This window comes from Ptychodera flava, chromosome 9, assembly GCF_041260155.1.
Source record: "Ptychodera flava strain L36383 chromosome 9, AS_Pfla_20210202, whole genome shotgun sequence".
NCBI lineage: Eukaryota > Metazoa > Hemichordata > Enteropneusta > Ptychoderidae > Ptychodera > Ptychodera flava.
In genome coordinates this window covers 12298859-12313730 of record NC_091936.1, presented here as the reverse complement: position 1 = coordinate 12313730, position 14872 = coordinate 12298859, and the positions used below count along the sequence as shown (strand labels likewise).

Below are 14872 nucleotides of genomic sequence, written 5' to 3'. Positions count from 1 at the left end.
CAACTATACTTCTCCTGTGAAGTTGTCATGTTTGCAACCCTCAATTGCAAGAATTTGTATTCAAATAATATCACAAGGCAGTGCAAGGTGTTTATGCTAGTACGATAATAAAGCATAGTGGTGCAAGTCAAGTGTTGAACGAATCAATACAATAGCTAATCACCTGCTGTAACTTTTGATGATTGATTCACCATTTTTGTTTTTCATGACAACTAGAGTTTCTTGTTCTACTTCTAAAGTATACTTTAAATATGCTGTGTTCAGCTTGTCAAACTCAGCCTGTACGTGTGCAGACTGCACTGTTAAAGTAGACAAATGAATTCTGATCCCAACTAGAATTCAAATTTTAAGAATGACAGTACATTTTACACACACATGCTATGTTCACAAGCTAAATGCTGGGAGTTTCAACATGCTTTGGGGAGTAGAACAAGAACTTCCATTTGTTCAGTTGGTTGAAATATTCAGCAACATTCAAGACTGCATTGGCTGTGTTGACAGATAAATTCTCTCTCACAGTATACACTTCATGAAAATGTACAAAACAAGGCCACACAATTTTTACAGGAAATAGTCAAAATTATTTATTTCCAGCTTTCTTCTCTTCTCTTTACAAATGACTTGATATTTAGAACTGAATCATTTGTCCCTGGGAAGGAAAATCAGAAAAAAAAGACATATTAGTAAACGAATGGCAATTGAGAATCTGCACATTTTTTGTTTGTCTACTGCTTTGGTTTTTATCTAGGAGATCGTGAAATGCCCTGCTGTCAATGAAGATTTCACATTTTCATTGTTGAGCTCTGTGGATATATTGGGTCTCTACACTGAGAAATGGGGGTTATATGGTTAAAACTAAACCATGTGGAAGAAATTGGTGATGACATGTGTAGGTGATTTTCAAGCAGTTGATTGAATTTTTGGACTTAAATTATATATAACAATATTGAGTATCATTTTACATTTTTACATCCGCTTAAAGACTACGAAGTGATTTTGAAGAGAAAAACAAGTCTCAACTTGTAGGAGCATGACCAATAGTTCCCAAGAATTGGTGTTAAAGAAAATACTAGAATTCACTCTGTCATTGGACAGCAAATAAGTATAATAACATCATTCCTAAGTAGTCAGTGATCATGTGATTCAAGTCAGCATTTATCCAGTTTTGCCATTGATGAAAGATTGGAATATATGGCTGCCTATTAACTGACTGACAATAGACCTAACAATGTCTGTTATCAGAGACAATGGACACATCAGACAGCGAAGGTCAGACAATGTATGGAAGCCTATGCATGATGGACAGTCAAGGGGTATGAATAAAGGTACAGACAGCTCTTATTACTGATGTGCTTTCTAAGATAGATAAACACATCACTCACTCATGAAACCTCTCTCTGGTACAAATTTTTTACATACTACAGGTACCAGTATAAGGTGTATAGGTGTATAGTATAGGTTGAGAAATGTGTAGTTCTAGAGCTTACTCAAAATTATTTGTGAGTCAGAGGATACACTGTTGATAGGATAAACTGTTGATAACGTTTTCTTACCTTCCTCTTCTTGTCACCACCCAACTCAAAGTGCTTACATCTCTTTATTGGAAGTTGTTTACGCACTTTGCAGGTTGTGCATTCCAACCTCAGCACGATCTTTTTGGTTGTTTTGGCCTGTGAGAGAACAGATGCACTTGTCAGGATATTTGTTGTTGGAACCATGATAGGTCTAGAGTACCATGGGGACTAACACCATGGTAGCACAATAAATGGCCTTTGCATCATTTGTAGAACACATCAGTCAGTGCAATTACCATTTCCGAGGTATGAATCACAGTCTTTCTGGTACTCATAAACAGACTGCTCATAAACCACTACTGTATCTGAAGATCTACATGGGCAACCACTTATAACAGCGTTAATATGTGTTATAAAATTGCGTGGAATACTTGTACATGGGTCAACTAGTTCATGGCAATTGCATGGATCTGTAACTCACCTTTTTGTGAAAGATGGGTTTGGTTTGACCACCATATCCAGCCTGCTTACGGTCATATCTTCTTCTGCCTACCGGACAGAGCATAAGATAGTACGATTTATATTACTGGAAAGAAATCACATCAGGAATATCAGCTGTCTAAGATACAGCCTAACACCCCATTGACTTTAAGGTCAAATTTGGTATAGCGTAGTTTGTACATGGCCAATGACAAATACGCTTGGATGATTAAAATTCAGTAATTTTTCAGCTGCATTTGAACTCACAACATGCAGTACCTACTCGGCAATCAAAGAAGTCAACAATCAAAACTGCTTGGATACATCCCACCTTAATAAAGGTATGTTCAATAATCAAAGCAAGTTGTTGCAAATTCCACCATGATCCTTCCATACAGCCACAGTTCAATGACACACACACACACACACACACACACACATGCAGTGTTTCATCCAGAATGGCATCAACAGGTGGGATTCCCCCAGTCAAACGCTTGGCCAGTACGATGTTTCATTTCTGTAACATTGAGTACACAAACTGATCTCAAGCTTTTGTCACATTTTGCTAATCCTGCAAACAGAGTTTATGCAAGCTTTTGGTTGACGGCCAGTTCAAATCGCCAACGGTCATTGATTCCCCACCACAAACGCTTGAATTTCCTAAAAATTGTCTTCCAATCACGTTAGACTTTGAATATAACCACAGAGTTCAATCGGCAGCAACTTCGCGCTGCCCGCTTGGCAGTCTGTCTGTGTTTTTGCGGCAGGGGAAAACTAAAAGCTGCATTTTCTGGAGCGTGTGCCTGCATGTTACCTGTTTGGTGTCCACTTACACAGTGAACGCCGCCATAACTTGGCGTCCTTTAAAAGGGAGCTCCGCCTTTAACATTTACTGAAATCTGAAATTCAATGGCTGCCATCCCTGTGTAAACTCAAGGGGGAAAAGTAAAATTTTCTATTTTTGAAAAACTAAGACGGTGAACATTTTTCTTACTCCAACGAAAATGAGCCCCAACAAGTGGTAGACCAGAAAAGAATTGTAGAACTTTGCGAGTCCAAATATATGTCCACAAGCTCACGCTCTTACCTTGAGCATATGGTGATTCTCTACCCTTCTTGTACTGGGTAACCTTAAACATCATGTGCTTCCTGCATTTCTTGCAGTAAGTGCGACGAGTCTTCGGCACATTCACCTGAACCAAGAACAAACAGAGAACATTGAAGCAAATTGCATTAGTGCAGAAAAGATTATGACGAGTCATTTATTCATCAAGGGTACAAACAAATATACCTGTAATAAACATGGATTTCTTAGCCCATTGTATGTGATTTTTTGTTGTTGACATGATTGAGGACTACAAACAACACACAACTGAGCAATGAGGAAAGAATTACAAACAAGGGAAACTATGCAGAGCGTAATTTAATTTCATTTGTTTCAGCAAACCTTGGAAAATTCAGGCAACACGATCCTATCATTCCAGTCATAACACAGCGCAGGTGACACTGACGCATGCATCAACAGATCATTTTACGAAACATCATAACTACATGAACTAGCTTAATTTTTTACAGTTGACTATACTCAACAGCACACAGCAATGCTTCTTATTGTGGAAGTAGGAGCTTCATGCCCCTGTGCTGCAGGAATATGTGTCCAGGTAAACTAAACCATGGAGGTAGTACCGCCATGACTAAACCAAGAAAAACAAGTCAACACATCTCCAGATCTATGCGGTCCACCCTAAGACAGATGATGCTCCGCTTATTATAAGATCATGTCTGACAATGAGATTCTCTTGTTTCGCCCTGACAAAGTTTATTTTGTACAATTCAATCAGTAGCTTAACAAAGTTTGCTTTCTGTAGGGCCATGTATGTCTTGGTTTGCAAAATACTTGCATTCCTGACAGGAAGTACGCCACCGCGTCGTTGTATTTGCAAAGTAACGTAATCAATCGAACGAACTTCAATGAGATCTAATGTCATATAGAAATATTGTTATATTTTCTCCCCTAAACACTGATTTCCATTTGCAGGGGTATATGCAACTGGAAACCAGGAATACCTAGCACAAGTTTAGTCTGAAATTCAGCACTAGTAGAGGTTTATCTCTCATAACATTGCTAATTCGTTGGACCTATGAACCATCGATGTAAAAACATTGAGCGTTTCCTCCGGATGAACTACCTCGTTTGTAAAAATGTACATCGCTCGCAAAAATATATATATTTCTTTGCATGTGAATGTCCACAACAATCAACTCTGTCGATCAGTTAATGAGGATGGAAGGGATATTTCGGGTCTACATGGTATCGTTTTTACCCACCATTTTGAAGCAAGGATGGGAAAGGTCGTGACCTGTATGACATGCGCAGTAGTTGTGTTGTACGCCCTCTACTGAGTGTTTGCGTGGTCATGGCATCGTCTGTCGTTTTATCCATCATGTGATGTGCTTCTTCACGTCTCGTTTCCATGCGCACTCTGTGCAAAATTGATATTGTGGAGTTGGGACATTCGGCAAGCCATTTGTGGAAAGCCTTGGAAAATAAGCCTTTCCGGTTTTACCGTAATTTTACACTTTTCATTTCCTTGTCATATTTGATGACAAAGCATCCGACCTTCATGTAGGCCTAGAAAGTCAGATATTGTGTGAAACTTTTGTACATTTGCTGTCGAATTTCTTCAATCGAATGTTTTCAGTATATTTCATACTGATAAGAAAAATCTACCTCAAAGAGATGACATTTTTTCAGTATATTTCACACTCATAAGAAAAATCTACCTCAAAGAGATGACATTTAGATTCCTTACAAGCGTAAAGAGACCCTGTTCCTCTTTTATTTCTCATCTAACTTCTAATTGTCTCTATTGCCTCGCTAGTTTTATAAATTTCTCTATTTCGTATTCTCCATGTGTCATTAATAAGTTATATCAAATTGTATACCATTAACACAACTGATCACATGAAGGATCGGAATGATGTGACGATGAAAATTGCAAGAGATGGCTAGTAAAGATGCAAACTGCCACTATACAGACAGTAGAGCACGGTATTCAAATGGGATTGAAAAGTGCGGCTTTAAATGTTTATTGTAGCGTTTTACTTTGATCTAGCGCAGATGGATGTTTTCGGTGATTTAGCCATTAGAATTATGTCAGGGCTGCCAACAGTTTTCATCATGTCAGTTTACAAAGATCACTGCGAGCGCCTGTTAAGTACACAGGCACAATAGATCAACATGTGTTTTACCATCATTAAGAACCAATTGAGCGCCAAAGTCAATTTTTGTAGCCTTTATAAAATATATCCCTGTCAATTGTTTTGATAAAAAAGTGTCGCCAATGAAATGTAATACACATTTGGTCAAAAATTATCAAAAAAATTCAGAAAATTTCATAAGAGTTAGTAAAATGTTGCACAAAAATTTTGGTGGGAAAAATTACAGCACTCAAAGAGTTAAATGAAAGCAAGACAAGTTGGGGAAGTGCTAAGATTGATTCAAGATATTTATTATTATACTCTGAAATAGAATTCACAAGGAGCAGTTTTATATATTGATTTTATAAAGGCGTTCGATTCAGTTGACTGGGATTATATACGTGATGTATTAAAAATTTGTCATTTTGGAGAAAATTTTCAAAAATAGTTCAATGTCCTGAACAATAGTATTTCTAGTGGTGTCATAAATAAATGAATGAATGACAAATTTTGTAAACGTTATATATATCGAGGTGTCCGACAAGGATGCCCTTTATAGTAAGTGCACAACTATTCATACTTTGTGTAGAAACTGTAGCTTGTAAAATCAGACAAAGCCCTGAAATAGAAGGGCTCGTCACTGATCGAATCAACGAAGAGAGGCACGAGTAGCACAGTTAGCAGACGACACTACAATTTTTGTCAAGAATAAAGGTCTGTAATTAAAGTTTTAGAAATAATGGATCAATTTCAGAGTGTCTCAGGGTTCAAAACACACAAAGAAAAAAAGCGAAGCCGTTTGGATCGGCAGCTTGAGAGAGTCACAATCTAGATGTAGTAATTTAAAGTGGACATCAGAACCTGTTAAAGTATTGGGTCTTTATATTTGGTACAAAAAAACGAAAGTGTGACCAACTAAATTGGGAGCCAAAAATAAAAAAGCTCGAGAATACTTTTAATTCATTGAGAATGTGGGATCTCACACCGCATGGAAAAGTTCTAATTATTAAAAGTTTAGCGTTTATTTTAATGGAACTCGAAGATATTGCAAAAACTGTTGATAAGTTATTTATGAATTTCCAGACTGTAAGAAGTATAAAAATCAAGAAAGGAGTACTATTGGAACAGATAGAACAGGGAGGTTTAAATGTACCCAGTTTTTATGAATTGTCATTAGCTTCTAAATTTACTTGGTTTCGCAAATATTTTGATCAAAGTAACACAAAGTGGAAAGCAAGTTTTTCTTACTTGTTACAGATAGATGCGGAAAATAGCATTCTTAGATGAAGTGTTGACCCAGATTATATACCTTTACAGATTTTTAAAAGTGTTGTCACTTTTCTGTAGAGATTGTCTTCAAGTTTGGTTTGCTGTCAGATAGAAGGTATTGATGCAAGTAATAGACATCTTATGTGGAATTCCATGTACAAAACTTTCGTTTCTGTAGAAATAAGTGGTTTTGCTTGTGACTCCTTTAGTTACACAATCGACATTTCAAAAATTTCAACAAGAATGGTTTACAGGATATTAATTAAAGACTTTGTGATGAAGCCAAATGCGATGGAAAGTTGGAATAGAGAATGTAATTTTCAATTAAAGGAAAAGGAAGTGTGGTTAATCGCAAAAAACAAGTTACACAAGAAACTAAGCTTCACAGTTTTCACTGGAAATTTACTATTCGTCGATTACCAAATTGTGTTAAGCTTTTTCACTGGAAGAAAATTGATTCTCCTTTATGTAAACGTTGCCAAGTTTATGACATTTAAAAGCATAGATTTTGGGAATGTATTGTCGCAAAAAATATATGGAGTCTATACATAAATACCATGTCTGTAATCTTGAATGAGTCATTTCCTCCTATAATTGTCATGAGAAACAAGCTATATCAAAGAGCTCATGCTCAGAAAATTGAAACTTTGCTTAAAGTCATGTGATTTTTTTTGGTCACTTCGTTGTGGTTTTCAGACATGTATACGTTTTGTAAGAAAAATGAAATTTGTGCAAAAAATAATTTGTACTCGAAAAAAGTACACGGCATCACCGTTGATAGCGCTTTTAGTGTAGTAGAAAGAGAAAAGCTGTAAATACGTTAAGTAGGGCTACCCATCTAACCGACGGGCAGCCCTACTTAACCAACATGCAACATGCCCCGTGGTTGTTGTGAAAAGCGATGCTCATTTGTTTGCGCCTGTACAGTAGTTGGTTGAGGTCAATCCTTCTGGGTCAGATATCCGGACTCTCAAATTGTACTTTACTGATCTACCGCTTGTAGGGACTCATTTTGAAGCTGTTGAAGTAAATAAGGCTTCACCGTCTCATTTTTGTGAAAATAATAAATTTATTTTCCCCATAGAGATAACACAGGGATATTTAAAGTGGACATTTTGAGTTTCAAATACCGTCAAACCTAATGTACTTTGCTTCTCTACTACATAGATTTGCAGGGTATCCTCAATTTCCATTCTTGATTTTGAAAGGGAATGGTTGAAAGTTTCTCTGAGGCAATTTGGGGAAAAATTCAAGTCTCTCACTTTCGAAGCGCGTACTATATTATACTTTATTCGACGTGGCAGCGGCAGCCTCCATACTAAGGGTCGGGTCGCGACTTTCATTTGTAATCTTGGTTCAATATATTCAATAAATTACCCGTAATGCCGGGAACGTAAGGGCAACACTGTGGCGGCACGAATTGGCCTTGAATCTTCAGGGCCGACAGGATTTTTAATGCAATAAATTCCATTGTTGGTAAACATCAGATCACGTATTCCTCCAGTACACGGCATCGTATGACCCTGCTGTTCTGTATTACATCGGTAACATTTTTTACTAATAATTCTAGCTGTGCTCTATAACAATGACAAAATTCTATTTGCAACGGTTTACAACCATAAGATCAGTTACAGTAAACTTCTTCAAGTTGGGCCGCGATCATTCGTTCAGAACTCAATAGGACGAAATTTTTATAAGGAACATTATGGCATGATATCACACGAGAAACGGCAAAGGATTGTGACGAAAAAGCACAGCCTTCCAATCTTCTGCATATATATATAGAGGGGGCATATATATATATATATATATATATATATATATATAAACATTCTAAGAATTCTTAGAAGCACTTTAACCTTTTTCATGTCTTACAAAATTTACGTTCTTCAATATAGTTCATAATATATACATATAAGCCTATAGGTCTATATACAGTTTGTGTGTATATAAGGGACCGTTCAGTTTTTACGGCCGGGGGCGGCAAAATCCAGGGGGGTCGTAATTTTGGAATCCGCAAAGGGGGGGGTCATCGCTTTTTCACTGGTAGGAAAGGGGGGGTCACCACATTTTCAAAAGCAAGGCTACCATAAAGTTCAATATACCGGTATGCCATGGCCATGATCGACCCTCTTTACTGGCGGGCGCCTTCGGCGGCCCACTACAAAAAATTAACTTTATATAATGGCCCATAGCCCTCTTAACAGGCGCCAGCCTTTGGCGGCCCACTCCAATAAAGTTTACTTTACGTAATGGCCCATGACATTCTTAACCGGAGGGCTGCCTTTGGCGAACCACTCCAATAAAGTTCACTTTATACAATGTCCATGGACATAAGTTGTCTATGGAAATGAAGTTAAAAATTGCTTTACAGTTCGTTTGCATGGTGTGGCTGGGAAGTTTGTGCACTGGCATCTCTGCTACACGAATAAAGTGCGCCGCGTACCGGAGTTCAAATCCAAAACGTGCGGGTAAATTTGACATATGGGTTTTGGTTATTTTTCAGCCGGGGGGGGGGGGGTCATCATTTTTTTTGTTACAAAGGGGGGGTCATCTTTTTTTCACGAAAAATGCAGGGGGGTCTACATTTTTTTGAACACCGGCGACAAGATTTTGCCCCCCCCCCCAGGCCGTAAAAACTGAACGGTCCCTAAGCTTGTGTGTGTGTGTGTGTGTGTGTGTGTGTGTGTGTGTGTGTGTGTGTGTGTGTATAAAATTAACGCGGTCACATTTTCTTAGCTCGCTAGTATTGTTGATCAGATATCCCCCGCATCCTTAATTAAAAGAGAGCACTGAATTTCTGATGATATCAATGAGCTTTGGAGTCTTGAAAGATGAAGGGTGGCTGACATCTTAGACCGCAATCAAACAATACGAACACGACAAACTTGCTCATACTGAATCGTGAATCCTGCGTTGGCATTCCTCGAAATGCGGAATTATTTTGCACAACTGATCATTATTGCTTGTTCTTGCTTCCTTTTGGAATTGTTTTCCGCCCTTTGTTGCCAATGCGGGTCATTTTGCCTCAAGCCTCGAGACTCTCAGCATATCAAATAGTCTACCCACTGCACCCGCTGATTACCACAGATGACAGATGGATGACAAATGATGACTCAACTGTTTACAAACTCGTAGTATTGCTCGTCAATAGAGATTTTATCAAATTGGTTATTTTTTAATATTTTTCCCGCGAAAGGAGTCATTTTTACATAAAAAAATGCAGTCTAAATCTCACAAACCGATCATAGATAAATGGGAATATTCTTTCTGGTTGGCGTGCAGACACTGTAGCCTCTCGTACGTATAGGAATAAAGCAAAATATGTAAGGAAAATTAATATTGAAAAAAATAGCCGATTTGTTCTAAGTCCACTGATGTTATGAATCGGCTGCATTTTCTATTCCATGAGTTTCGATGACAGAAGTTTAACAATTTTGACGTGCGATATACATGCCAAACTTCACATTTCCTAATCAACAACAAAGGATTTTACATTTTATTTTGACATCGCCATTGCCATGTGTGTCATGCATACGGTTGCTCAGACGAAATATACGAATAAATGATTTCAATTTAAGGTCACAGAAACAAAAAGTTCAAGCAATTTACGTAAGTTTCATGATGTTGTAGGCCTACTAGTAACCCGGGACTAGTAATACTTGTGAAAGGTTGAGCGGTTGAACGTTCTGCCGCTCAATAACGTGCTACATCCCTCAAATGAAGAGTGGTACATTCCAGTAAATACAATTTGCATTCTCCAGTCGATCGGCGTACACACATGATACAATCGGTAGCATGCACCGACATTCGCTTTCCCGCGAAAGTTTCTAATACAGTGAAAGTGTCAGCTCGAGGTCGTTTGCAGAGATTGACCATCGCAATATATGAAGTAGGGGGAACGGGTAATGTTGATTTGTGCCCATTTTATGAACCGTTCCCAGTGACCACATATTTATCAACGAAAGTGTCAAGACTCGAGCGTTAACCACAAGCACAACGTGTTTGACTGATTATATATACACACGGAACTTCACAGAGGCCAAGGGTTAAGGTGTGTTCAGTGACTAAAACATGCCTCGTTCGTTTCTGGTAAAGAAACAAGATGGGGAGGCTGCAGGTCAAGATAGCACAGGTAAGTTTACTTTCTATTTAGCTTGACTAGAAGCAGTCTCGCTGTCGCACAGCAGGATTTCGATGGTACAGTAAACCGCCAATCGCTACCATTACCAAGAGCGCTGACACAGTGACATGACAGGGAGTGCAGTGGACGTGGGGCATTAAAACCTACTCAAACATTGCAAGTATGTACTTTCATGACGTGAAAACATTGCGAGGACAGTCGTATGGGATACTCCTAAAAACAGTGAAGTGCTTCAGTCGATTCAAAACCCATTATACGAACCAGACGTTTATTTTCTGTTTACTTGTGGAAACTCCTGTGTTCGTGAGACACTGCATATGTGGAGGGAAAGCGATTCAAGATGGCTGCTCTTTTGTTTGTTGCCGTATAACCGGTAGCATTGGCAAGTCTGCGGCAAGGGATCCGAGTGCCAGTTTCTTTGTTGTGAAATTATATTGCTACCTATCAACATAGCGCGACCTTCCGCCCAGACGACGATTTGTAGAAAATTTTGGCAACAGAAATAAATGGTGATAGAGAATTGAAATAATTGCAATGCGTACGTGTTTGGTGTGGTGCAACCTGTCGCCCTGTCTCATAGTCACCCTAATTATTGGCCACAACAGGTAGACAGGTTGTTTATTTTTCACAAGGGGAAAATTAATTGCTTCTACCGTAGTAATAATTATTCATAGAAGTAAGTAGAAAAAGAAGTCTTAAAACGAATAAGTAAACGAAAACTTGAGTTGTGCACCGGTACAGTTTTTGTCAGAATGCTGTAAACTGGTTGTCTCCACGTTTAGGGAAGGGACCAATGTTAAGGTTCATGGCCTTGTAATTGTTTTAAAAAATATGGTTCAAACCTCCCTGATGGCATACTCTTATTCACATAGAACAAGAAGATGAGAACTAGGGTTCTTTCTGTTGATAGATACCACCATGGTCCCTCCACACTTTTGTGGAGGGACGGTGATACCACACAACTTGGGAAGCCCTACAATTTCCAATTTCATAACAATTTTATTGTGAGAGACCGTTCAGAGTACACGGTGATTCACACTGCTTGTTTCTCTTCTTCAAAATATTCAAAATATAGTTATTGCTCGTCCAAGTTGACCTGAAGGGATTCGGTGACATGTTTGCCTACATTGTCTGAGTCAATCAAGAGGATACATAATGTTATCTTGTTGACAGTACAACCACATTACACTCTACAAACTGATAACTGATCATTGTAAGCCAATCTAACAATTACAAGTTCCTAAACACGGATTCTATGCTGCCACTGTTGCTAACATTTTTCCCTGTACCTCATCTTTGGTGCAAACTCCTCCAACTAGCTTCCCATCTGTAAGATACTAGTAATTCACCCCTCAAAATCGAAAAAACATACTTTTACTCAAACTTTCCTCAAGCAAACTTACAACCATTCTCTTTCAAAATCAAGAGTAAAAATTAGGGGTGGGGTGTCATTGTGCAAGTTTTGGTATTGGAGAAACAAATCCCTTAATACTTAATGATACAGACAACTGCAGATTACAAACATCATAGTGAATTTTTACAGTTAAATATTCCACAATGAACCAGAAACCTCTTGTCACACAACAACTTCATTTAGATCTCAACAATTATCAGCTGATTAAATCTATTAAGTGTTATTGAAAAAGATGCATCCTATTAATGGTAATCACAAAATGTATTTTTAAATCAACAACTCTCAAATTGATGACATTTTCACTAGACCCTTTGTTTACTAAAACTACATAATTGACGAATTTCCAATTAAGAGAATTGTTTTCCTGAAAGTAATGGCCCTCGCCCTCCTTCCTATCAGATATCTCTACCAAAGTATAATTTTTGTCCATTTTTATACAGTGTTGCCGCCAGGACGCGCCCTTGCGACAATGTCCCCAAAACAGAACCCGTTGTCCCGCACTCTTGCGTACTGCGGGTCACCTCGGGCGCACTCGTGAGTCGACTGTGATGGGTGTAGTCTACAAGTAATATCTGTTACTAACGATGATCTTTATTTTGCATAATTATTTTGAGGCTTACTCAACTTACTTTCGGAGCTAGCTATGATTAAAGTAATTAAAACGCTGCACTTGATATCATAATTTGCTTGACTGTAGTCTGATTTGCGGCAGATATGGTATACTGCTTCAATTGCCTGAAATTCAAGCATAGCGACGCAGTCCCGGTAGCTTGAATTTTGTTCAGTGAAACTAATGTGTTACAAAATAACGCAAAATTTGATTGACAACTGCTTGTTGTCCCCGAAATGTACAAAATGTCCCCCAAAATAAATGGTAGCGGGACACAGTGTCCCCTGATCTAAAATTCCTGGCCGCAACACTGTTTATATATTGGCATATACCTTTCTATGCCCAAGATTACCATAAAAATTACTAATTCAAAACAACTGATTCGTGTGCAGCATACCTTTGATATTTGAACTCATTCGTCGTCTTGTTTCCCCAAAATCTATCATTATCAATGGTTGTGAGTTGATCTGTTCACAAGGAATTAGGGTGAATGAGTTAAAACTGTCCTTCTCTGATATTTAGAACTACCCATGGACATTTATGGATGACAAATCAAGTTAAGATTGATCTTGGGAGAGGCAGTTAGAGCTGCAAATTGAGTATTGAGAACAATTTCAACTAATTTTTTTCACAATTTCTTCTTTTTAACAGAAGTGAGCGAACTTGTGGAGGAGGGAGACAGTCTTGGAGAGGTAGAGATTGATGAGGATCAGGAAGACAAACGTGAGATGGATCTTAGCAACCAAGACAAACAAGAAGAAAGTAAAAATGTCAGAGATGAGGATACCTCCAGTAAGCAACATTTGATAAACCTGTACAAACTCAGGTCATCAAAATAGTCATCAGCAAAGGAGCAAACAAAACGACGAATCTTCCAAATAACACAACTAAAAGTGTCAAGAAATCCTATCCATGTGAAGTTTGTGGTAAAGTGTTCTCAGCCCAGTACACCCTCAGCAGACATCTGCCAGTTCACACAGGCGTGCGGAAATTCCAGTGTGACATTTGCGGGAAGGCATTCCGCCAGGCCAGCACACTCTGCCGGCACAAAGTCATTCACAGTGACAACCGAACACACAAATGTAAATTGTGTCCAAAGTCATTCAACAGGTCCTCCACTCTCATTGCCCACATGAAAACCCACAACCCGGTCAAGGTCTTTGTGTGTGACGTCTGCGGCAAGGCCTTCCATCAGAAGGGAAACCTTAAAAACCACAAGTATACACACACTGGGGAACGACCGTATCAATGTCCCTGCTGTGAACGCTGCTTCAATCAGCATTCCAACTTGTCTTTCCACCTGCAACAAGCTCACGCTGAGGAGAAGCTTCTGTCCTGTCACATCTGCCAACAGAAGTTTCAAAAGAAATATGAACTGAGGAAACATGAGGCGGATGTCCATAATATCGTTTACCCAAAACAGGATCCCCCACGGTACATGCTCAAGAAACAGTTCCAAATCACAGAAGAGGAAATGCAAAACACACCAACAAACAGTGAACACAGAACGGAAATGAGCAGCGAAAGAGACTTTCTCAATACCGATGTCTTGGAAGAGGAAAGAAAAACAACAACGACGAGAACCTGGACGAGAGTTGTGGCATCCACCCAGAAATTGTGAACTTGCAGAAAACATCACTGATTATGTTTAAACTCAACAAGGATAACCAGCTTCAAGTCGTAACTCAGCCTCCGCAGCAAGATGGTGGAGAGGTGTCATCAGGAGTGAATGAAAACTAGTTGTGAAGTTAAACGCACATGACATGTCGTGGATATGTGTGCTCTTACCTTGATGGCAATAACTTTCTGTTCCAAGTTCACTACAAAAGAAGATATAAACGTCGACTTATTGAGCAAAAATTTTCAGTTAAAGAGATACAAATTCCATCCATGGAAAGAATGGTGCCTCCTCTGTGTCCCGCCATTTACTTGCTGTCTATCAACCACAAATTGCCACCTGTTTGAAAAGTTTATGACAACTTGAGCACATTGATTGGAAGAGTTGAGATTGAAATCCATAGATCTACAGTGTTTTTGCTAAGGTTGGGGAATATTGGTAAATGATTTGGGAACCCTGGTAACATTGCTGCTGTCTCCCTATTTGATTCTATTGATATACCAAGGGGAAGCCCGGTAAAATGACTGGGGAACCCCGGTAACATGTACCTACTTACCGCCCTTAGCAAAAACACTGATCTAACAGGGTATATGCTACACTTGTGGTTTTAATTTATAGGTTA

General features: G+C 38.7%; 2 protein-coding genes across 2 annotated transcripts; one reads left to right on the top strand and one right to left on the bottom strand.

Moving 5' to 3' along the window:
• Window positions 1–558: 558 nt before the first annotated feature.
• On the bottom strand, window positions 559–4382 carry LOC139140019 (large ribosomal subunit protein eL42-like). The gene is made up of 5 exons (XM_070709013.1): window positions 4323–4382; window positions 3082–3187; window positions 1996–2063; window positions 1554–1670; window positions 559–649 (listed from the first exon to the last, which is right to left on the bottom strand). Exons 1-5 carry the CDS (start codon window positions 4323–4325, stop codon window positions 629–631), a joined length of 315 nt encoding a protein of 104 aa, XP_070565114.1. The 5' UTR covers window positions 4326–4382; the 3' UTR covers window positions 559–628.
• A 9382-nt stretch (window positions 4383–13764) lies between these two features.
• LOC139140519 (fez family zinc finger protein 2-like) lies at window positions 13765–14253 on the top strand. Its single transcript, XM_070709849.1, has one exon. It carries the CDS (start codon window positions 13765–13767, stop codon window positions 14251–14253), a length of 489 nt encoding a protein of 162 aa, XP_070565950.1.
• The last annotated feature ends 619 nt before the right edge of the window (window positions 14254–14872 follow it).

Bases quoted from the DNA above. Each gene is read 5' to 3' on its own strand.
- LOC139140019 (XM_070709013.1), bottom strand. The intron at 2,064-3,081 runs GTAAGAGCGTGA...TCTGTCCGGTAG, and splicing joins AGAATCACCATATGCTCAAG to GCAGAAGAAGATATGACCGT. The intron at 1,671-1,995 runs GTGAGTTACAGA...GTTCTCTCACAG, and splicing joins AACCCATCTTTCACAAAAAG to GCCAAAACAACCAAAAAGAT.
- LOC139140519 (XM_070709849.1), top strand. From the start codon at position 13,765: ATGAAAACCCACAACCCGGTCAAGGTCTTTGTGTGTGACGTCTGCGGC.